Raw genomic sequence first — 25,199 nt, 5'->3', positions numbered from 1 at the left:
GTCTCTACCCATCTGACTCTAAAGTAACGGTTGCCAATCTTTAGCTTATTAGAGAATGGTCCACCTCAAGATAGTGGTTGCCAACACCAAATGTCAACTGTTGTGAATATCCACAAGTTGAAGTTTCACATTTGTCTTGGTCGTTGTTTGCAGGTGCAGGGTAAGTTCTAGAAATTCATTCAGGAATAAGGAGCTCCTTAGTGTTATGTGACTCCTGTGATGAATGAGCTGCGTAGATTGATTGTGTAGTTCCTGAAGAGGCACTCAAACGAGGACAAGAATGTATTCTGAAATTCTTTACGGGTAAGATTAGCAACATAAATTATGGCTTCCCCTTTACCTTGCATAGTTTGTGTTAGTAGATCATTTTTGGTGTTGCTGGAAAGAAGTCACCCAAAAAAGATAATTGAATGTGATCAGAACCACGTTTGCTTAAACCTCACGTTGCAGTCTATTCCATTTTGAAGACTGATTATCAAAAGCATGCTTATGGGCCTAGTGTGTGTAGATGAGCTCACATTTGGATTGAGTGCTCCATCAATAATAAATTTGCCCTCTACACTAGAACCATAAATTCTGAGGTACAAGCCTGACTTTCAGAACCTTCCCTCCTATGACCATTCATGTTAGTGCCTTGGATTTCATATTAATTGCAGCTCACTTCCAAAATAGTTATCATGAGAAAACGCCAAACAAAGGATTATGATCTCAGTATTCTGTGACAAACCAATCCCTGCCAGATGTCTCCAACTTTCAATCAATGATTTAAGCCCTTGATCTATCCCTCTCTGAGGTAGGAAAGCTGTTCTGATTTGATGGCCGTTCTTCATCCCTAGCTCGCTGAGAGCCAGGTTCCAAATGCTGTCCACATGATAAACATCTCCAAAAATGTGAATGCCATGCTTACAATCACAGAATTGCACTGCCGGTTTGTGAGACTCAGATGGGTTAAAATAGCAAAAATGTTGCTTTGTTAGGTAATAGTGTTTGAGTAAAAAAAGTAAAGTGACCTCTGAGCTGCTGGAGAGAGTTATTCATATTCTTTTCTCACTGAGAAGGTTTGGGCTGAAAAGGATTCAGAATACATCAACATTTTAATTAATTTGTTCTCGGACTAGGGTAAGTAAGTTCTTGGTTGAATCCTCAGTTGGGTTTTGAAGTATCTCGAAGACTTCATGAGAAAAGAGAAAAATAGTACTTCACAAAGCCTGAGAGTGGTGAGGCAAGTTGAATGCTCATTTCAAGGTAGATTTCTTCCTTTCTATGCCACAGACCTTCATTGCATATTCTGTGCACCTGGCTCTTTACCACTGCAGTGTAGTGCCAGTTCTGCTCTTCCTCACCTCCGCCCCCAGGTGCATGCAGTCACAACTTGTATGCCTGCCTCCTGCCTGTGGTCCAGCGTTCTGATGCTTTTCCATCACATGCCTGGTTTTGCTTCTGTTGCTTAAACATAGGCTTCCCTTGTCAGCCAGAGATGAGAGTTCTCTACCTGTTTGAACATGTCAGAGAAGAGTGTCAAGGTTACAGGCTCTTTCCTACATAAAATATGGCTTGTGGCAGTTGAATATTACAATCAGAGTGATTCGATATCAGAAGCAGGCAAGCTGAATCTTGGCAATGGTCCACGGCTCAATAGGAAGCACGTCTTTTGTGTCAAGGAGCCTTGCTAACTACAAATAGTCTGCTGTAATTTTTCTTGTGATCAGCACTGTCATGCTATGGAGGAGACCATACTGTCTGAGAAGCAAAATGAAGCAGACAGAAGGTAGTCTGAAAATCTTGAGGTAAGGCAGAATCGTATGTATGTCCGGCTATTGCTCTGTTTCATGAGAAAATGCCAGCAACTGATCTAATAAAATGTGGTCTTCAAGTAACTCAAGAGTACCTCCTTATGTTGTCGTCTTTCACATTTCATTGCAGTAATATCCACATAGTCATTTCTAACATAAAAAGCAAATATGTGTTTTGGATTGGCCCAATGGCTCTGCTGAACTTTAGCTAGTGGTTGTTGGAGGAAGTGTACCAGTGTTGACACTTAGTAGTATGCTGCTCATAAGGGTCAGACTCTCTGAGGTCCAGTTTCTTCTCCTGATAATGTTAGGGCCTAGAGTTTTCCCAGGTAATGAATGGTTCCTTACTTCTTCAATGAGATCTATTGTTTTTCCCTGTAGTTTATAAACAGTGTCTGAATCTTATCCTCATCGTGTGTGTTTTTTAGTTTATCTCATCTGCACAATCCATTTCCTCTATTGTTTCAATTCTTTTGACGGGATATCGTTTGTGTCTGGTGTCCCTCTTTTTAAGCATCAATGTCTTTGCTAGGCTGCATCAGACCTATTTATGAGAGCCTTTTTCTTTTGTTGGTGCAGACATTCCTATCTTTTGCACAAAAGTCACCTTCTTTGCAGATCTTGGTGGTCTCTTTCCCTTCTGGATAGTTGTAGTTAACCTTGAGATGTGTGAAAGCCTTGCATTCCTGCTGTCAATGTACTTTGTAGCACTTCTCAACAAATTTGTCTTCAAGTTGGAACCTGAGGTGCTGTCTGCAGGCTTTTCTCTTACCAGTCATAAGTAATTAAACTCTCCCATTGACAGATGTGCAGTCTCTAGTTTTGGTGCCTTCTCGTTCTCTGTAAGTGTGTTTGCCCTCTGGCAAATCCTTTTTTTCTGCAGACCATGTCTTCACCTTCGTGGCCCACCTTCTCCTTTAGTGAGAGCTGCGTGACCCAAGCCCAGCAAAGGATGTCGGACTTGAGAGAGCTTGTCTTGCAGAAGCAGACGTAGGCTCAATGGTCCTGTGATCAGAGCAGCTGAAGGCTGGCATACTAAGCCCATCATGCTCTATCCACCAGCTTACATCCTCCTGAAGGTGAACTGAATTATTTTCAATGTCTTCACATCTTAAAGACAAGTCTACCCTGTAGAAAAACTTAGTTAAAAGGCAGGTTTGTAACACTAATATTCTTACTCTGCCTTGACTAGTGATTCAGAATGGCAAAAGAGAAATAAATGTGTAGAGACCCCTTTTCTTTGACCACCTCACTACTTTCATGGTAGGAAAGGGCTCAACAAATTGGCCAGCTGTTATAGACCAATAATCCTGCTAGCCCAATAATTTGCTCCCATGTTCCAACTATAAGGCAATTCTATGATATATGAATATCCCCCAAAAGAAGTAAAACTCCAAGCTTTTATACTAGAAGCTTCTTATTTGACTTTCTACCCTCGGGATCACAATAGCTGCTATGGGCAACTCTCATTATGGGCTACAGTGCAGCTCATTGCCCAATTTGAAGACTTAAGCAAGACAGTTTACTAGAATGCAGTTTTTGTAGTAAAGCAGAGTCACACTGAGGCAACTGGTTACAATGCTGGATGAAAAGCTGGTGTTCAGACTTTAATCTCCCTTCGAGGCCATTCTGACTTTGTGAAAGCAAAGCGAAACGTATACCAGACTACTTTTTATTTTATTCAGCTTGTATAAAACTACATGGACAGACACTTGTGTAATGAGCATGGCACTTTAATTTGGTGCAAGCTTGTCTTTCTGTTAATAAATTGTCAATGATGGTCGCAGCAAGAGGTACTTGTTCTCCTTTGGATGTAAAGGATTTGTACTCTACATCCGTAGACCATATTGCACAAAAAGGGCCCCTCATGGCTTTTGTTCCTGCTCACATACTTCTGCACGCTTGAGTGCCTTTGGGTTTAACCACTATTAGTGTATATGGGATCTTCACGACCGAAAGCTAAAAGAGAAGCTTCTTTCTTTTGGCATGTGATAGGCAGCAATAATTCTTGACCCTCCCTATTCCTTCAGCATCCATCATTGTTTAATACTTGTATCATACATATCATAATAGAAAGTTATCTGAAGCAGTTATGTCATAAGACATTGTCTTGTTAAAATCTTGTGCAATGTAGAGTACGATTGAATAAAGTCATTACTTGAACAAATGAGATTAAAAAACATAAACAATGAAAGTGCAATATACCAGTGAATACTGAAGTCTGTTAACAAATGTGTGTCTCCATTCTCTAAATTTTCTAGAAGCTGCAGCATGATTGCATCCCGGGCATGAGCAGTGTCTGCACTCTTCTGCCTGCCCCGCTTCATGCTAGTAGCCTCGATTTCAACTTCTATCCATCACGCCTTTTTGCCATCCACACCACATATTGGTCTAATTTGTAGAAGCTAACTTCTTAGGTTAGCATTTCAACCCATTGTTTTTTTTACCCACCATGCCACCTCAATCTGCACCCAGGCATATATAAATAAGTCTTGACCCTGCTCCAGTAGTACCAGTCCAGTTAGTTGTACTAGGCTAGGTCCACCCTGAACACAAGCAACCCAAGACCTGTTTGACCTTGATTGGGGTTCATCAGTTGAGTGTACATTGGTTCTAGTGGCACAGCCATAACGAGACCTACATACTGGAGGTCTGGACATACTCAGAGGCCAGGGGGTGCCTTATGAGAGAAAAAAAAAACAGCTCTGGGCTAACAAAACTAATAGCTGACTGTCTTGCTACTACTCCTATGTTCCGCGGTTCATCCACAACTCTTGCAAGTTTCTCCTTTTAATGCTGCTGGATTATTCACTGGTCTTGTGTTGTGGTTTGGCATCTCCAGCTGGTTACTTTGAAGATGGGTTGCTTATGGTTTCTGTTCCATCTAGTACATCTGACTTATTTGGTCTCTCTTTTTCCAGTCTCTTAGCCTGGGTTCACTCTTTTTCCAAGGCAGAGATTTGAGTTGGTCAGCTGGATGAGAACTGCGCTGCAAGCATCAGATCTTATGCTGTGGATAGTAGAGGAACAGGAGGAAGAGGTGAGGCTGCAATTAGCAAATTGCACATGCAGCTGTGCCGGCAGTCGTTGCTCGCTCCTGTGTCACTTCCCCATATGCATATTCAGAGTATGGTATCAAGATCGGGTTGAGATTCCTAATCCTCTCTAGAAGTGTGGCTCAGGGGTTAGAGGCGGCAGACCCGGAAGCTGAGATCGGCCCTGGACCAGGGTTCAATTCCCCGCCTCGGCGGGTCTTGGGCTCAAAAATTCCATGGACTCGATAATTCTCGCTCCGGTGCCTTCTTGACTCACGGGTTCACACTCTGCGACTCTGGGCAATAGCTTGCTTAATCTCCACAACGGCCCCTCGCGGCGGGATGCCTGGCTTTCACCTTGTGGATACCCTGCCGGGGTTATCTCACAGGGGAATACCAGGACGGGTTCCCTAAGCAAGCGCCGGGAAACCCTTTGTGGGTAGCTGTGCGCTATATAAGCTCAAATACATTTACATTTACATTTACATTTACATTTCTTCTAGTTAAGCATTTTCCTTGGCTTTGAATGCCCGTACGTTGATCTATCAACTGAGCCATTAATCCTTTCAACTAATATGAGCTGGGTTCTACTCTTGTGTCCTCCTTATTTTCAATTAAGTTTGGCTTTTCTTCTCACTTGCTTGAAGTTTTGGTTCCATGGATCTGGCTTGTAAAAAGTGAATTCCCATCTCAGAGCTTCTTTTTTTGTTTCTCATTAAGTTGCAATACCAGCCGGTTGTTGAACAGAATGTTCAACATACATTACCATTGGTTTTTAGGTCTTGCCTACGCAGCGTGCATGCGCTGCGTAAGAAAAAGACTTTTTGGAATTGATTCACTTTTTGCCCTAAAACGTGCACGCGTTGCATTGCTTTCAATGGCAACGCGTGCACGTTTGGTGATTCACTTGCGGTAGCGAGCTTTGACACTATATGTTTGTAACTAACCCTTCCTTTCTCCCCGAATTCCGCTGCGGCGCGGGGGGGCTAGGAGGTGGGCATGGCGCTTCAGTGCTCATGACGGCTCCTCACAGTCATGAGTCACGGGCGACGTGTGCTCATGACGGCATGGTGCCATCATGACCCCACCCGCTCATTAATTTGCCCACACAGGCGGGGAATTAGTGCCGCGTGGGCGGAGCGGCAGCGTTAAGACGGCTCCACTCCGTCATGACCACATGCCTACTGTGACTCATGACGGTGTGGAGCCGTCATGAGCACCCAAGGGGTTAACTTGCAAACATATGGTACCCCTGACTCGCTCCTGCAAGGGAAACGCTTTGTTGATTCTCGGTCGCACTCCCCTCAACCCTCCCACTTTGTATGCACATCCCATTATCAGAACAAGCAAATAAATTGCCATCCTAATAATAACATTAAACCGAATAAGCTTGATCAAATGTATCCATTCAGTGATCTGTTCAGTGCGGTTCTCGTGACGTGGGCTTGTGCCCACTCTTACAACATATGCATGCGACGCCTTCCTCTTCTCCGCTGTCATAGCACAGCCCCTCCTGTTCTTGGGTTGCTTTGCTGGTTCAGTGTCCGAATTGCCGCATTACACATTGCGGTACCTTCTTTCTTAACATATTCACATTGTGTTTTCTTTCTCCTGTTCTTTAACTTATTTCGTCTCGACCGTAGAATCACCTGACACAGATTCTTCCCCAACTGGACAGTTTCAAAGAGGTTTTGAAAGTTGCGCAGCTATTTTTAGCGAGTGCTCCGGCTCGCTTCACAGTTTGCCTCGTCTACTTTGCTTAGTCTCTGTGCTCGCTGTCAGACATCCTGACTCCACCTAATAAACCATTGAAAGCAAAACTTTCTTAAAGTAACAGTGCGGCTGGAACATTAATTAGTTCCTTCTGCATCAGGCAGGCACACACCTTCTTTTATTCTACTTTGCCCTATGCACTGCGAGCCACAATGAACTAGCTGTGGTCACTAGTTAGGAAGGAATGTTTCCACCGCTCCAAGAGTCGTAAATCTAAAATAGGCTAAAGTATGACTCACGTGGGGGTCGTTAAAATATATCGAGTGCTTTGAGTGGGATAAAAAAAAGGGGGGGGTCTCTAAAAGGCGCGTGGCCAAAGAAGCACAAATAAGAATTCTTTATGAAAGCTGTGGCCTATGTAATTAAGGGCGTGGCTTAATACACAGGAAGTAGAATTTGGTGGTTTGCGCTGGAGCCTGCCACTTGACTATTTGGACGCCTCTCTGTTAGTTCTCTCTTATTGCATCCAGACACATGACATAACAAGCATTGACATCGCCAATAGGTCTCGCCTTTGGGGCCTTATATTTAGTCATCAACTGTTGCATGGCTAAACACTTCCACGGTCCCAAAGGCGAGACCTATTGGCTATACCAATGCTTGTTTGATCTTGCTGTCGGGAATCTATTGCTACCAAAACTTTAAAATACATATAGAGTGGTCTTTGGCCCCTCAAAGAAGAATGTTTCTGTCCCTTTACACTATTGGCTCTGTGGAGTATCATTCCACCTCATCAGAAGTGCTTGCATTGCTATGTATGAGGGACTATTTTACATCTAAAAAATACACTGACTCTTCATGCATCAAATTATTTATCTCATAGATGCATTGTATAAGATGCAATGGTTTATTTTTTTGTTTTTAACTGCAGCAGGCTTTTTAAAAGTATCTTCATTAGGACTCAACATGCAAGCCGAGCCTAACGGCTTTACCCGTACTTGTTTCTTTCTGGTTCCCTACAAGGGATGTGGTTTGAACTCTGTATATTTATTTTTTTGTGAGCCTTTTGACGTTTTTGGTATGTTAGGCTTTGACGTTTTTGGTATGTTAGGCATAAGCCTAACATACCAAAAACGTCAAAAGGGCTGTTATCAGAATACCCTAGCCATTTTTTTTAAAGCTTTGAAGACCTGAAGCAGCTTCTATTTTTTCAGATTTCTGTAGTACGATTGCTGTTCTTATTGTTTCCATCTGAAGTGATGTTGTCAAGAATTCCTCCTATGGATTTTTGCCTGGAATTTGTTGCTCTGCAGTTTAGCTTGGTACTGACCATTAACATGTGTTTAGCTTCTGACATCGGCTTTCACTGTCATGCCTCTAAATCTTCTCTCAACTCCGAAATTACAATATGCTTGTGTTCCTTCATATACCTTTCTCCGGATCATTAATCAGTCATCTCCACTTGACTTGGGGCCTGTGACTCGAAGTGCAGGGACTGAGAGAGGGAGCTGACAGACATTATTATGTGAAACTTAGTATGTGAAAGGTAAACAGTGAAAGCCTGGAAAAGGCAATGGCTCGCTATTGCCTAGCCTTTAAATATTAACCCACTTTTTTTCTTTTTAAAATGCCCTCCGATCTCTGGCTCACATCAAAGTTAGGCGAACATAGTAAAGAAAATCCGTTATACCAATCAGATGATGATTAACCTTTACATCACACCATGACTTTGTAGTAGCTTTTACAATGCAGGAGGCACGGACTTGGTGGAAGAGACACAAACCTGTAACTTGTTCAGGATCTCAGAACTGCCTGCACATTCTTCCTTTCTATCCAGTAAAACAGTTGTTTCTTAAAAAGGCAAGAAAAATCATGTCTGAAGCCAGGCATGGCATGTTTATTTACTTGTGTTTTATATTGGTATCAAAGTACTGACATACTCTTTACTCGTGTTACAACCTTATTAAAGCAGTAATGTTTGCGCGGCATTGTGATAGTTGAACATTATTTTTCCATTGATTAAAGCAGATGGAGTATTCTTCTAACGTCCCTTGTATCTGTGCACAGCAAGTAATTCTTCCTTTTTGTTTTATTTCTAGGATCAGCAATGATTTATTGCTGTGGGAACCTACAGCTCCTTCTCCAGTGGAGACGTTTGAAAATCTCTCTTATGGTATTGGACTTTCAGTGGCTAGCCAGCTGATAAACACTTTCAGCAAAGACAGCTCGAACCAGTTTAAATCAGTAAATCACTATGGTAATATTCTTTGCTTGTTTTTATAGAACTTTGTTTTCTGTCAATGTCATGTTCTGGGGATTGCGTTATCCTCTTGGAATCACCATAGATAGAAATATAAAACACACATTTTTGCCAGAGCTGCCTTTCCGACAAACTCATGAGATGTCCTTTACTAGTAGAGACAATTCAGGAGCACTTGCAGTACAGCAAAAGGTATTCTTGCAGCGTGAATCATTTCTGGATTCACATGCTGTGCATTATTGTGCCATCTAGTGGTTGGGTCCGGAATTCTCCAATATAGTAGTAGTCGTCCTACTTCTCTTTTTTTTTTTTCTTTGCTTATTTTTTTGCTGCTGTTGGGCGTCAACGGTTCAACCATTTGGTGTCCTATTCTGCCTCCTCAATCAATCAAAATCAAAACAGATTTGTAAAGCGCTGCGTATCACTCATGAGGGCATCCAGGCGCTGGCGGGGATGCTGCTGCTGAGATTAATTAGTTGAAGAAGCAGGTCTTCAGGTCCGTCTTGAGCTCCTGCAGGGTGGGAGATATGTGTAGGTCGAGTGGGAGGCCATTCTAGGATCTGGCCTGTGAACAGGTGCTGCTACCGCACCTGCGGATGCGGGGTGTGTGGGCCAGGAAGATGGATGAGTAGTGAAGTTTGCAGATGGGTTGGTGGAAGTTCCCCCTTTGGTTGAGGTAAGTTAGACCCTAGTTATGAAGGGCTTTTCTGGCGTGTGTGAGCAGTTTGAAGTGGCACCATTTGCTGACCAGGAGCCCGTGTAGCTCTTTGAGTCCGATATCGATAGGGAACCATTTGAAGATTTCACGGAGCAAGAGCAGGGTGAGAAAGCAGGTGGGTGGGACAGCATGTATCTTCTTCCTCGTGAGAGTTTGTTGTTGAGTATGATTTAGAGGTCTCTTGCGTGCTCTGTCCCACAGGAAGTTGCTGTTCCTGAAGATGAGAAGTTCGGTTTTGTCATTGTTGAGTTTGAGGCATCTGCTCTGCATCCTGCTTGCGACACAGATCTGATAGACATGTCTAGTCGCAGATTCCTTAACTTAGAATATCCCCAGGCGTCAGACTGGACCCGGAAAATCTTGTGCAACAGCACCTCTGCGCGCCGGGGGGGGGGGGGGGGGGGGGGGCGCCGTATGGCTCTGCCCTGACATGACGTGACGTCAGCAGAGCCATATTTGCCCCGGCTCGCCTACATTAGTTTTCTTCTTTTCTGCATCACGATGCCGATCCTGGCCTAGTTTTGGGCCTTCTTGGCACCACTGGTGTCGTACCGGAACAGTGTGCAGTGCCCTCCGGGTTCAAAGCCTGTGAGGCCTGTGCGAGTCAGAAGTCTGGCACTGACCCGCACCTTATTTGCATGTGGTGCCTTGGTGTGCACCACGATTCCAAAGCATGCAGCGACTGTCAACAGATGAAGCCGAAGTCCCTATGGGAACGCCGTATGAAGCTGTTGGCCGCACGGGTGTCCGGACTAGCCTCTTATCGTTGCCGCTCTCCCTCTCCAGAAGGGGCTTATTCCCGATTTCGCTCCTGCGACCGGCTCCCTAAAAAAGGTAAGCGGAGCCACAAGCGTCCACTGAGGTCGACATCGAGGTAGCGTCCCCGTGGAGGCCGTCGACGTCCAGTCAACTCCGACACGGCACCCACCGACACCGCTGTCGACTCATCCATCGCCGCCGGTGTCCATACGTTCATCGACACCGGCGTCCATGCCTGATGTTGACCTCCCTCCAGATTTCTTGCTTCTGATTCCTCAGCGGTGTCCGGCGACACCGGTATCCGCTGCGGCCCTTACAGAAGCTGCTGCTTCCCCTAGTCGGGGGCCACTGGTGCAGGTCCCTAGTGAGGCATGTCCTTTGGGTCGTTCCCCGGCCCGCTCTTTATGGCAACCGGGAGGATTAGTCCCAATCATCTCCTACAGACGGCCTTTTGTCCCCTCCTACGGTGACTAGTGAGCATGGGGCCGCCCATGAGCGGATTATCAACAGAGCAGCTGCTATCCTCTGCTCTCAGCCTTCTATGGTACCCCTCAATCCTGATCCATTAATGGATCTGCTTCATCTCGCGCCCGTTACCATGGAGCCCTTGCTACCCCTTGGGGGGGCTTTATTAGAAGTCCTGAGTGGCACATGGGTACAGGCCTCTTCCGAAGCCCCGGTTGATCGGGCCATTGCTAGTAGGCACCGTCCTGCCCCGGGGGATCCACTTTGCCTGTCCCTCCACCCTACAGCTCAGGGCCCGGTAATTCAGGCGGCTTTTGGGTTACAAGACTCCTCCACTTTGCCCTTGTTTCCTCCCACCCGAGAATCCCGGTGGCTGGATGCATGTGGAAGATAGCTTTTTGCTTCTTGTAGCGCGTCCATGTAAATAAATGTAAATTCAGTATTTATAAAGTGCACAGCTACCTGGAGGCATCCCAGCGCTGGGGGCCGTTGGGATGATTAAGCAAGCTATTGCCCAGAGTCACATGGTGCTGGGCAGACCCCTGCCGCCGGAGCCAGGGCACATTAAACACTACATGTGTGTTTGCACATGCGTCCTCCGCACTTTGGGACTCCATGGCTAACCTTCTCCCTTCTCTTTTGGAGGAATTGCGCCCGGAGTTACTCCGTCTTGTCCTTCAGGGCAAGATGATGGCACATTTTTCAATACGCTCCTTCCTGGATACCACATACTCTGTGGGCCGTGCTCTTGCACGGTCAGTGGCTTTGCGTCATTATGCCTGGATGTGCAACAGTCGCTTCCCTGATAATATTCGGGAGAGCCTCACAGACATGCCATTTAATACAATTGACGATTTTGAGTCCCACGAGGTTGCAGCGATCTCCAGGCTTCTGTCAGGTCTACCATAATTCTGCTGTGCCACTGACTGACCTTTCTTCCTTGCGGGTCTTTCTTTACTGCCCAGTTTGTATCATAGGCAGGTTAGTGTCTCTGTATTGTCTGTATAGCCATATGGCTGGGTTGTTTTAGTTTTCAGTCCTCTGACGGTCTATTTTGCCAAAAGGACCCCCTCTTGCCAGAGGTTGACCCTTGCCCTATGTGGGGTATTAGCTGGTGGCAGGTGTCTGCCTTTGCCTTCGTACGCTCCTGTGGAGTTTTTCCTTGTGGGTATCCCTCTGGGACTCATGTACCTCTTTACTGTGTCCCACAGGGTCGCATCGCATTGTCTGTAGTGCTTCGACTCCTGGCCTAGGTCTATGCTGTATAGTATCTACCTTGCATGGCCTGGCATCCTGCTTTTTGTCACATGGTCTTTTGGCGCCACCCCCTTCTCGGTTGTTCTCGCCAGTAAGGAGTTGCCGTGGGCCTCTCTGTTTTGCGTTGTTTCGGCTTATTCCCCAATAGTTTTCTCCACATCCCTGCTGCTTCCTCGCTGGGATTTATATGTTTTGCTGGCGTTCTTAATGTGGCGAGCTCGTGGAGCCGGTTCTCCTTGGACTCCGCTCTTCCTGGCGTCTAGGACCCGTGAGTTGGTCCTGACTACTCCATTGTTAGGCTCGTCTTTTCTTCTAATTGTCCTGCGAGGGGACTGTTATCTCTTCCGGACCAGATCAGACGCTGCTTATAGGCTGGACTAGTTCCACTTCCCATATAACTGCTGGTACTTTTTAGCATACTTTAGTCCCTGGGTTTGGCCAGGTTTCAGCATCCTCTTTGGGCTGTTTCTGCGCCATGCTCTTCCTAATGGCTTGTGCGGGCTTTCCTGCCTTGGTATTGGCCCTGTCTTCTTACCTCACCAGATCTTCTCTGGTGTTTGTGGCCCGTTACCTTTTTGCTATTGTGCTCATCTCAGATGTTCCTGCTGTCTTGCTTCCTGGTGCCCTTCTGTTATGGTACTACAGGCACCTTCTGGCTTCGTATGAGTGTCCTTCTGGTTGTGTATGAGCATCCTTTCAATGCTCTCACACATGTCTGGCTGGCTAGGGTCTCAGCAGTACTCTTCCTCTGTGGTACATGTGGGGGCGGTACACGTTCTCTCCACCATACCACTTACCAGTCTTTTGGGTCCATAGGTTCAGTTCTACTTCTTGCGAGGTGCCGAACTCCCTTTTCATGCCAGTTTCATTACTGGGTGTGTTTTTGTTCCATATCAGCCCTTGCTGGGCAGGGGTCAGTATCCTGCTACCTTCGTATCTTTACAGGAGTAGGTTCAGCAGTGTTTTACACTGTTAGAGTTGTTTCGCTGGGGCTAGGTCTGGCTTCTTGCCGACACCTTAGATCCTGCGGATCCTTCATGCCCCTTTGCTCGTCTTCTTTCGAAGTTCGCTATTTTTTGCTCAGGCACAAGCGTTCTGGCTTGGTGTTTTCCTTTTCTCAGCCCCCTCTACATATGGGGGTTTTCGTGGTATTCTGGATGGGCTGTGGTGCCCTAGCCTCCACTTGGTTCCCGCTCTCTTCAGAGCATAGGAATCTGGTGGTTGGCTGCGCTGTCATTTCTGTCCCCACTGTGTTTCGCCCTTTAGTTGAAGACACTCTTTTGGTCATGTTATTGATGGCTAGGTTCTCTCTGGACCTTAGTGTGGTTCATTCGCTGTCCAGCCTCCTCTAGGGGTATGGTTTTGGTATCTATTCTAAGTTAAGGAATCTGAGGCTAGACTTCTCTATCAGATGAACAAGTTACTTACCTTCGGTAACAATGTATCTGGTAGAGACCTAGTCTAACTGCAGATTCCTTAATGCCCGCCTGTCCTCCCCGTCCTTTGACAATCTTTTCAGGTTGGGCTTCTTGCGTTCCCGGATCTTTTGGTGGCTTTATTCCTCTGCTGGGCGACGTCTTCTCTTCACTCCGACTCATTCTTGTGATTGGACAGTATGCTCATATGCCATGTGTCCTTTACAGCCCTTACCCTGGGTTGTCCGATGCTTCTATCATCTTCAACCGCTTGAGGTCTCTTGCCTCCCTTGCACTCTAGCGGTTGCAGTCTCTGCATTGGTTGGTCCCTTATTCGGATCTGACGTCTCCTTTTGGGGGATGCCCTATGGTAATTTGTCCTTACTCTTGGGTTCTGGACTGGTTGTCCTTCACTGTCATATATTGTGGTTGCAGCCTTTCTGCCTGCTTTGTGATGGTTCACCAAGGAGCTATGGCTCAATGGTAAGTCTTGTGCCTCTGGTGGAACAGGCTCACACAGGCCAAGGGTTCGAATCCTGCCTATGCTCTTCATCTTCTTCTGCCTCCGGGGGAGGTTTTGGACTTAACAATAGTGGGGGTCCCTCCCAGAGTGGTGGTTTGTTCTTTTCTCTCCCTCAGTTTACAATACATGGTGCCTGGCACTGTCTTTCTATGGTGATGTTTTTCACCAGACCTTGTTTTTTCTTTTTCTTCTCACTGTTCCCATATTTTCACAGTTTTTGGTGGTGGATTTGCGTTCGGACGTGGAAAAGTCTTTTGACGAAAACTGATGTCGGTGCGCCAGGGTGGGGCATATATGGCTCTGCTGACGTCACGTCCATGGACGATGTCAGGGTGGAGTCGTACGGCGCGGCCCCCCGGCACGCAGAGGTGCTGCTGCACAAGATTTTCCGGGTCCAGTCTGACGCCTGGGGATGTTCTAAGTTAAGGAATCTGCGCCTAGACTATGTCTCTACCAGATACATCGTTACCGAAGGTAAGTAACTTGTTCTTCATGCATCTGTGGAACTTCGATTTGTTGTTATTCAGGTCTGAGGAGAGTGAGAGGATGAGTTGAGTCATCAGCGTAGGAGATTATATTCATGCAGTGGGATCTGACCAGGGTGACCAAAGGTGCCATGTATGTGTTGAAAGGGTATGGCTTAGAGAGGATCCTCAAGGGATGCTGCAGATGATGTTTTTTTGGTCCTGAGGTGAAGGCTGGGAGGTGGTTGCTTTGAGTTCATCCGGAAATGAAGGACGAGACCCATTCAAGAGATTTCCCTTGGATCCCCATTTGTTGGAGATCTTGTAAGAGGGTGTGGTGGGATACAGTGTCGAACACTGCAGAGAGATTGAGTAGGATCAGGGCAGCGGTCTCTTCTCAGTCTAGGAGAGTCCTGAAGTCGTCTGTGGCCGCAATCAGGGCGTTTTTGGTTCTACGTGTTTCCATCCTTCAGGAAAGGACGCAGATGCAATGGATGCGTTGATGATTGCGGTAAGATCGTAGCAGTTGGGTTCGCAGAGCGAGGCTCCCATGCGATTCATGAGCTTTTGTGGGGATCAGTGTTGTTGAAGAGTTTGAGTTCAGTTCCCGTGGTTGAGGATCAAAATTATCATAGGTGGTGGAGATTTTGGTGTAGGAGAAGAAGTTTGCGAGGGTGTCACAGAGCTCCTGAGCGGAGGTGATGGTGGTCTTGGTGGCTGGGGTGGTTGGAGAATTCTTTGTTGCAGAAATTGTCCTTGCTGTGGTTTGAGTTGGCATCCAGGCGGAAGGCCAGGGTGATTTTTTTGGGCTGTTTTGAGTTGGTGGTGGTATCTGTTGAGGGCTAGTTTGAAGTTGTCACTGTTGTTATGCACTTGCAGGCGCCCTTGAGGGATCTGAATTTGGAGGATATGCTGTTTTTGGTTGTTGTGAGGGGTGCGACTTTATCAGCGTATTTATTGATCCATGCCTTGAAGTTTCCGACTGTTGACTAATGGTCGGTGGTGACGTCGGTAGGGGAGGTTTTTAGGAAGTTGGTCCGGAGGTCTTCTGTTACTTTGCTCCAACTCCTGTAGGAGTAATTGGGAGTGCGTCAGGTGGGGAGGGTTGTGATGTGGAAGTGAACGATGGAGTGGTCGGACCAGATGATTTCGCTTGCATGGCTGTACTAGATTCTGTCGCTGGCTGAGAATATGGGCTCAAAAGTGTGTCCAGTGATGTGCGTGGGATCCGTAACCAGTTGGGAGCAGCTGAGGATTTCCATTCTCTCAAGTAGATTGGTTGTGTTAGTGTTTTTGTGGTCTTCCAGGTGGAAGTTGAGGTCCCCGAGGAAGTCTTTGGAGTTGATGGCCAGTAAGGTGATGAAGTCAGTGATTGCCTTGCAGAAGGCGGGCATGGTCCAGGGGGTCTGTAGGCGAGGGTGTCTCTGACTGTTGGTGTTGACCTGGAAGTTGAGGGCTTCCATGAGGGGTGGATGAGTTGGTGGTGGCTGTGCATTTTAGTGATCCTTTGTAGATAATAGCTGTTCCACCAACTTGGTTGTTGGTGCGATCCTGGTGAATTATCTTGTATCCGGTTGGTGTGGTGGTGGCGATGATGGGCGCTGCTGCAGGATTGAGCCACATCTCGGTGAGCAAGACGTTTTCCTGCATGAGAGAGGTGATGGTGTCCCTGATGTCGCTGATTTACTTGTAGAGTGATTGGGTGTTGATCAGAAGGCATGGCCTGTAGTGATGGTGGAGGGCAGGGACTCGGGAACAGAGGGTTCTGTGCTGCAGTGGAAGGGGCAGTGTTCGAAGGAGAAAGGTCCTGCTGTTGCTAGTGGGGAGGCAAGACTGCAGTTGTTATGTTGTCCGGAGTTGAGGGCTTGAAGTTTGGTGCTTGTTTATCTGTGGATGGGAGGGGACTAGGGGTTTGGGTGCTGGGCTCAGTTCAGGCGTGGACAGGCACAGAGGGATAAGCCTTTGATGCCCCCAATGCACAGCTGAGCTGTGGCCTCCATTAAGTAGATTACTTGGGAGGGGCGCTGGGTGGGGTCAGTGGGATGCAGGAAGTGGACAAGAGAACACCTGGGAGGGAAAACGCGGGAAAAAGTGGTTTAGCTCGGTTTAGGACCTCTGACGTCTTACACTCTCCTTGGAAGCTCCCACTCATGGTCGCCATCTTCAAATTCTCCTTTTCCCCTGTTGGGTCTGTAAGTTTAGATGAGGGATCTAACATTTGTGAAAAAAGAGAGAAATTTGGACAAAGTTTGTCAAAGAAGATCGGAAGAAGATCACCGAAAAGAGGTACCGGAGAAGATTTCTGTAGTCAAAAGGACTTTTCTGAATTGTTTAGAAACCTGTGCAGGGTTCAAACCAAAGAAGTTGAAGGCAATAGAGAAGCAAAGACACACACACACTACGCCATGCAGAGACAGAGGTAAACACCTTCTAAAAAAATACCTGTCGAGCGGCGATGAAGAAAATGTTGCAGACGGAGTAGAGGGAACAGTTTCGGTTGGCAAACTAAATATTGTTGATGTACCTGGAGAATCATTCAAGTTGGAAGAAAAGCGATCACCTGTAACACCTAAAAAACATTCATTGGCAGAGTCTCGAAAACCAGAATCAAAAATACCAAAAGGAGCCTCGACGTTGGAAAAAGTTGCTGAGCGACGGCAAACCTAAAGACAAGGAACTCCTCATATCCCTTGACAGGGACACTGCAGGAGGCAAAACTCCCAAAAAGACGACTTTAGCGAAAGACGTTCAAATTCTAGATGTTTAGATGTTGAAAAGTTTGAGAGGAGCCGAAAAACATTGACAATCGACACATGGTTGAAAGGTTCCCCATCTTCGAAAAGAAGATTGAGGCTGACGTTCAACCCTGAATTTCACAATAAACTTTGAGACCAAGAAAGCTAGTCGAACAGGAGGTAAAAGAACTGGACTTTCCAATGATCCTGGAGCCTCAGGATAAAGAGGAGGAATTCTTCTATGAGAAGGAGAAACAAGAAGGCTAGGGGTGTTTCAGGGGTCAGAGAATTCTGAATATTTAGAGACACAAAGGCAAGACCTGGAAACTGATTCTCCTGAAGTAGCAATTAATTGTTATCCGTCGAGGCCTTCTCCTCCGGATGATATTGCTATGTACAGCCATATCATCAAGAAGGCTGCAGACAAATATGAAGTTCAGTTGGAAGAGAAAAAGACTCACTCATTCTTCCTTCTAGAGACACTTAATTTCTGTAGAGATAAAAAAAACAGTCCTTCCCGATGTGACCCAGTGTTCTGGATCAAAGGAGTGAAACTTTCAAGGAGCCTCCGGTGTGCAGAGCTGTGACACTGAGGGTAGAGAATATATATAAATGTTCCTCAAAAGACCCTCTGTTAGAAATGGGTGTCTCTAGTTGGCATTGACTGGCCACAGTCCAAGTAGGGACCCTTCTTCCTAAGTCAGAGTAAGGGGGCTACACTCTTTGATAACCCCTGCTCAACCCTGTGGTAACGTAGCACGAGCAGCTAGTCTTGATTCAGAGGCAGTGGGTAAAGCATTTATAATCATACACAGTAACACAGGGAAGGACACTACAAAGGGACACCACACAAGTAGTTATAAAAAATAAGTATCTTTATATATAAACTTAACACAAGACCAATAACTTTAAAAAGCCACAACACTGAAAAAGGGGGGTATTCTTGAAAAGCTGGAATAAGAGTTCTAAGTGTTCAAATAGGGGTTCAGTTCAAAGCAGGGGTCTCTGTGACCCTTTTACTTACAAAGTACCTGGATTTCGTAGCAAAACAAGCAAAATGTCGCAAACGAGCTGTAGCAATGATTTTCCCCACGCTAGGCGTTGAATCCTTGCCGCAAGGGAGGATGATGCTCCAGTCTGCGGGTGCGTGCGGGACAAAGCAGCAGATTTCTTCACGCTAGGCCAGCGATGCGTTGAATCCTTGCCGCGAGGGATAATGATGCGCTGATCCTGTTGCGTGTGCGATCTTGTTGCGATGAAAAAAAATGGCGCCCCGCGAGGGAGCGACAATCCGGGTGCGATGCGAGGAAAATGGCAGACGCACGGTGTCCGCGCTGCGATGATCTCGATGCAATGATCCGGGGTTAGCGAGCCTTCGAAAAGCCCGCAAACGTGCGATGCGATGATCTCTGGGGCTAGCTACCACTTTGGGGCCCTCGATTGTGCGATGCGACGATCTTTAGTTTGTACGCTCTTCAGCTGCGGCGGCTCGCAATCGGGCGTTAGCGACGATTTTCAGCACTCTCTTCTCTGTAGTAGAACCAGAGGCCCTGGAACTCACAGGCACCTCACCTGCAGATAAAAATCCTCGCTGGGAGGAATCAGGAGGCTGGTGGGCGAGTCAGATGTTCCTGTGACTCCAGCAGGAGGCTAGCTCTCTTCTAGGCTTTGGGTGATTGCTGAGCAAAATAAAAGTCTCTCAAAAGTCCTTTTTCCCTTTTCTTTCAAGCCAAGGGGAACTACTGCAGGCCAATCCAAGAAACAGCACTCAAGCACAAGGACAGATTCCTTCAGTAACACAGACAGAGATTCCTCTTGACATCCAGGAGCAATACAAAAATCAGAGGTTTGGCACCGAAATTTATACCCCAAAAGTCTTTGTTCTCAAAAGTCTCTAGTCACTGAACCCAGCCAGAACCAGTTCTGCTCAGGCCTGGAGCACTTTGTTTACCAGGCTGCATCCTTCCTTTCAGAAAGAGGGGGTCTGCCATCAGACGCACAGTAGGAGGTGGAGCCAGCATTCACCTTGCCAGGCACAGCCCTATTCAGGTCCAGGAGCTACCCCTCCCCTGTACTCAATGCAGATCTCTCTATTCAAATCAGGTCTGACTCAGCCTGCCTTGTCCCTCTAAACCCAGACAGTCAATACACATAACAGCAGAGCACACTGGAAGGCTTAGGCAAGAAAATACCTACTTTCTAAAAGTGGTATTTTCAAACACAGAATATTAAAACCAACTTTGCCTAAAGATTTATTTTATTATTCTGAGCTCAGGCATACTAAACACAAATTTCTACCATGTTCCCTGAGTCAGATAGGACTATAAGATGTAATAGCCAGTCTGCGCATTGTAGCCTATGGAGAGCAGGTAGCCTTGCAGCAGTGAAAAACAAAATGGAGGGTAATTCACTACCAGGACATGCTACACATATTAAGCCATGTCCTACCTTACACACACAATGCACCTACCATAGGGGTGACTGACATAATGCTAAGGGAAGGTTCAGGGGCTGGGAAGTGTGGGCACTTCACAGCCAAGATGGCAGTTCTGGACTGCATGCAGACACTGCAGTGGCAGGTCTGAGGTACACTTTACAAGCTGCCTCTGTGGGTGGCGCAAACCAGAGCTGCAGGCCCACCAGCAGCATTTGGGTTACCAGCACTGGGCACACACAGGCCACACTACTAGGGACTAACAGGTAACCCAAATAACCCAATTAGGGATTTACCAATTCACAGTCAGATTTACACAAGGAGAGCATATGCACTTTAGCACTGATCAACAGTGGTAAAGTGCCCAGAGGCATAAAACCAACAACAACAGGTCAGAAAAAATACAAGGCACAAAGTTTAGGGATGACCCTGCAAAAAGGGCCTTTTCCAACACCCTCCATACATAAAAAAATGTAAGAAGAAGGTAAAAACCTTTCAAATACATGTTTAAGATCTGCCTTAAACGCGGCAGACAATGCAAGCCATGAAATGACGGTGGGAACCATTTTAAAGACACCACTCTTGACTGCAAATCTCAGGATTCAAACCTGAGGTACAGGCAAACACAATAAATACCCCTTTCAATGGTGAAAAACTTTTTGGCTGCACCGTGTATGAAACTCTGCAACAGCTGAAAAATTATAATGAAACGGTAACATCAATGGAAGCATTGCAATTTAGAGGAAACATGCAGACCTACAGGAAGAGATACTTTTCCTTGTAGCTCATCTCACCAGAACTTTCTAAGTAACATCCAACACCAGCACCTGTAATATCAGGTTCAGGGATGCCAGTCCTTTCGGGGACGATGACATGGAAAGGGTCAGCCTCACAGGGGAGATTACAGCCCTCTCAAATAAGTGACTTGGCAAACAGAGAAAACAGCAGAATACAAATCTTTCTTCAGGAGTGGAGTAAGATAAAGTCAGACTATTGGATATTAAACATCGTAAAATTTGGATATGGCATAGAATTTGCCAAGACACCAATAGCAAGGGGACCAAAAAAGTTTATTGAAACAAGGAAACATCATGTCTACTCCTAAAATAGTTCAGGAAAAAGGGTGCCCAGAGAAGAGATCAAGATCAATGACTCAAAATATTCTCTAATCCCAAAAGTACAACAATCTCTTTGCCTATTCTAGACTCCAGACTTATAAATAAGTTTATAAAAACATTAAAATTCAAGATGACAACATTACAGGAGGTCATAACACAGTTGCAAAAAGGGGATTACATGTAGACTATAGATCTGAAAGAAGCTTACTTACACATCCAATGAATCCGAGGCCTAACAAATACGTGTGATTTGTAGTAAACAAAACTTGCTACCAGTTCAGAGTGCCGGCCTTCGGGATAGAATTAACTCCAAGAGTGTTTACAAAGTGTCCTGCAACAGTAGCGGCACACTTGAGAAGACAGGGGATACATATATATCTCTACCTAGATGATTGATTAGTAAGAGCAAACTCCTTCAGCAAATATGAGGCACACATACAAGAACTCTCTTCACTTTGGGATTCTTTATAAATATGGAAAAATAATCGCCAAATCCAGAACAAGAAAAACAGTTCCTGGTAGCAAGAATCAATTCAATAGTAGGGAAGGTATAATCCAACGAAAAGAGGATAATGTCACTACTTCAAGAAACTCTCCTTTACCAGAAGGGGCACGCTCTTACAACGAGGACAGTGGAATCTTTTGGGGGAAGACGTCCTTATGCATACCTCTGATTTATATGCAAGATTACACGTGAGACCACTTCAGGAAAGGCTTAAGATCACAAGCAACAGAGAGTTGGGATGATCTAGTGGTTGTCACAGAGAAAGGAAATAGCACGGTGGAAGAGATCACATATAACAAAAGGAAGGCAATTTGCACAACCAACTGCAAGAGTAACAGATGCCGGTCTGGGGAGCTCATATGGGCTTTCTCAAGGTCAGAGGTATTTGAACAAGATGTGGTACAGCATTTCAATTTCCTGAAACTCCAGACCGTGTTCCTAGCCTTAAAAGCCTTTCAGAACAAACTGTGGGGAAGAACAATCTTAATTCATGAAGACAATACTACTACAATGTTCTACATAATAAAACAGTGAGGAACTCAATCCTTTGCACTATCAAAGCTAGCCCTGGAAATCTGGAGTTTGGTAACTCAGAGACAAATAGATCTAACAGCATTTCATCTACCAGGGAATGCCAACGTAGAAGCAGACAAGTTGAGCAGACAAAGGTCAAGCTCCCACAAATGGGAACTCAGTCAAGCGGTACTCAAACAAACATTCATTAGATAGGGAACTCCCAAAGGCAGATCTATTTACAACTCCAACAAAAACAAAATGCCAATACTTTGCATCCAGACAGCAACACTGCCAATCCCTGGGAAATCCTCTGTCTATAAACTGCTCAGGGATATTTGCATTCGCTTTTCCACCGATACCACTGTTGGATTGAGTAATCATAAATGCAAACAGGCCAAGATTACGTAAATGCTGATTGCCCCTCAGTGAGCGAGACAAGTATGGTTTTTTAAAACAAATAGAAATTAAGCTGGGCAACATTCCGAGATTACCAAAATAACAAGATCTGCTATCAATGGTATCAATGGAAGGGTGGGGTGGGGGAGGGGGGTGGAGGTCTATACCCAGAACCAGTCTTTCAGTTTGGCAGCATGGCTCCTGAAGACTTCAAATTTGGACATCTGGACCTACCTACTGAAAAATACAATGGCTGTTCTCAGAGAAGTAAGAAGGCCAACAGGAAGTGTCACATAGCCAGATGGGAGAGATACTCATTATGGTGAACATAACCGTACTAAATATCTTACACACCTTCTTGACTGCAAACTGTTGTATGCTTCTTTATAGGTACATTGGCAGCAATTGTGGCTTACACCAACGCTCATATAGAAAGAGTTTTTTTCAGAACACTAGTAATAAAACGCTTCTTAGAAGGACCAAAGAGAATAGCTCAGCCCAGAAGAGTACCAGCACCCACATAGAATCTAAATGGTGTGATAACAGATCTAACGAGGAAACGTTTTGATCCTTTACACAAAGCCACGTTAAATATACTCACACTGAAAACAGCCTTTCTGCTGGCTATGACATCCCGTCGCAGGGTGAGTGAAATGCAGGCACTCACAATCCAAGAACCATATTTACAAGTTCACAACAGCAGAATAGACATGAAACGTATCCTCTGTTTTTATCCAAGGTAATTTCACACTTCACAAAAATCATGCAATTCAAAATCTTTTATGCATGTGCCAGAAAATCAAGAAGAGAGAGTGTTACACAATCATGTACTATATGAAGTAAACAAAGCCAAACAGGAAAACAAAGCAGTAGTTTGTTTCCTTTGCAAACATCAATTTGGGTAAACCAGTGATTGCTAGGTGGATATCCCAAACCTTTCAACTTTGTCACACAAGTGCAGGAATACACCTAAATTCTGCACTAAAAGCACACTCAACACGGAAAAAAGGAGCTACCATTGCCTTTCTAGCAAATATACCCATACAGGACATCTGCATGGCAGATGCTTAGTCATCAGCCAACATGTTTACTAAACACTATTACATAGACATTTAAATGAGCAAGGAAGCTCAAGTTGGGCAAAAAATACTCAAACATCTGTTTACATATTTAAGCTCATCTTCATCACAGCCATCACAAGTTAAGGAAACCGCTTGTGTTGCATTTGCCATTTTACACGTGCTAAATCATATGTTGACCTCGATTCCATGCAATGCTCTGATCTTCCATTTTGTTGCATCGCACTTCCATTTTGAGCTGCCTTGACCTGGAGTTACACTTCAGCAGTAACATAAACATGGTATTCACGTAAACCAGTACAAGCAGGTGCGAGGCATCTCGTGAGGATGCCTCGTGAGGTTATGTTGTACCTTCAGAGTGTTTTCATGCATTCCATACTTATCGCTAGGACAGAGGGAGGATGGCCGTGCCAGTTTCCAAGGCCGGAGATTGGGAAAGGAATGTCTTTTGCCTCGACACCGCCTAAACAGAATCTGGCCAGGTCTGTCTCGGTGGGTCTGATGCAGAGATGGGGGCCAGCACTTGTGAATTGATGGGCGAGAGCGCCTGCTAGAGGCTTCTCGAACAGGTTGATTTAAGCTATAAAAAGCGGTGTCTGTGGGGTGTAGCTCAGGAACTCAGTCTTGGAGTGGACGCACTCGCGGGACAACTTTGGTGCCCGAAGAGATTACTCCCTGAGCCCCCGGTCTGCAGGGTTCCCCACTTGGTGTTCAGTGCTTGGCCCAGGGATGTTGAAACCTCCGGTGCTGCAAATGAATCTGGTGAGGTGCTTTGTACATTAACTGTTTATATACCTGTATGCACAGTTTTATATTTATGTATATAGTGTGGTGTATTCATTGTTTATTGCCTTTCACTTGGTGCCTAAGACTTTATTAGTTTCAGTGACTTATTGCCTTTGCCTACAATATTAATAAAGCTCATTTTTACCTCCAGTGGAGTGTTGGAGTTTCTCTGTGAGTAAGTGGTGTGCGTAAGTTCAGATTACGCAAGTGGGCAAAGCAATACACCGCTACAAAATCAATGCATCGCATGTGATCCAGAAAAGATTCACACTGAAAATCAAAATGTTTTCTTAACTGTAATAGTTTTGCAGCTTGAAGAATTTCCAGGATTCACAAGCGACCCACCCACCTTCCTTAGTAGATGAGAGGGAAAAAACAAGAATCAGAAGATGGTGACCATGTTTGGGAGCTTCCGGGGAAGGCATATGACATCAGAGGAGGAAGGATAGGACACAACTGGTGAAACCATCAATGCCCCAACACAACAAAAGAAGAAAAAAAGAGAGGAAGGACTACTCCTTTTTGGAGATTTGCGACCTCAATCACTAGATGGGAGAATATTGCACAACATGTGAATCCAGAAATTTTTTTAAGCTGTAAAACTGCTTCTATAGGTAAGAAACCATTTCATTATAACTACCTCTCCAGCCTTTATAAAGTGATTTAATTTTGTTCCCCAGCACTACCAGGAAACACTAGTAGGTTCTGAACTCAAATTTTGATTATGGCAATAATCTTAATGCAGGGATCCCATCTCAATACAAAACATTTTCTCTGACATATTCACTCCATAAAAAAAAAATTCTAATTTAATTTAGTTTTTGCTAAAAGAATTGTTGAGAGAGGGCAACCAAATATATTAAAACAACATAAATGTACAAAAGTGGTGGTATAGAAGCTTTAATGTATGATAGTTGACAAAATACCGTCCAAATTCCAATGTGCTACAACCCTTCCGGTGTAAACATTCTGAAAATCTAGTGCAGTGTACCAAAGCAATGGCGTCCGATTATTAGAGTTGTTAGACAATTTTTGGTTAGTCGGAAGCCTCATTTTAGGATGTTATGACTTTCCAACATTGCTGGATTCCGGCATCCCCGTGAGCCTGATATTGTTGCGCCGGGACCGCGCTTCTAAATCGTCATTTTGGCCTGAATAAGGGCTAAAGCTTTTTCCATATTAAGCGCCTTCCCCGCGACTTCACTCTGGCCAACCTCCTTTGCAGATA

At 45.4% G+C, this 25,199-nt stretch overlaps 1 protein-coding gene across 2 annotated transcripts in view; it reads left to right on the top strand.

Annotated features, from left to right (window-relative positions):
• Positions 1–25,199, top strand: part of ATG2B (autophagy related 2B) — a 1,072,129-nt gene that overhangs the window by 457,397 nt on the left and 589,533 nt on the right. For both annotated transcript variants that reach the window (XM_086937744.1, XM_086937743.1), the window contains exon 19: positions 8,641–8,798. In XM_086937744.1, the coding sequence (XP_086793870.1) occupies positions 8,641–8,798 (158 nt within the window). The remainder of the gene's footprint in view (positions 1–8,640; positions 8,799–25,199) is intronic.

This window comes from Lissotriton vulgaris, chromosome 9 (genome assembly GCF_964263255.1).
Source record: "Lissotriton vulgaris chromosome 9, aLisVul1.2, whole genome shotgun sequence".
Classification (NCBI taxonomy): Eukaryota; Metazoa; Chordata; class Amphibia; order Caudata; family Salamandridae; genus Lissotriton; species Lissotriton vulgaris.
This window is presented reverse-complemented; position numbering and strand designations above follow the sequence as displayed.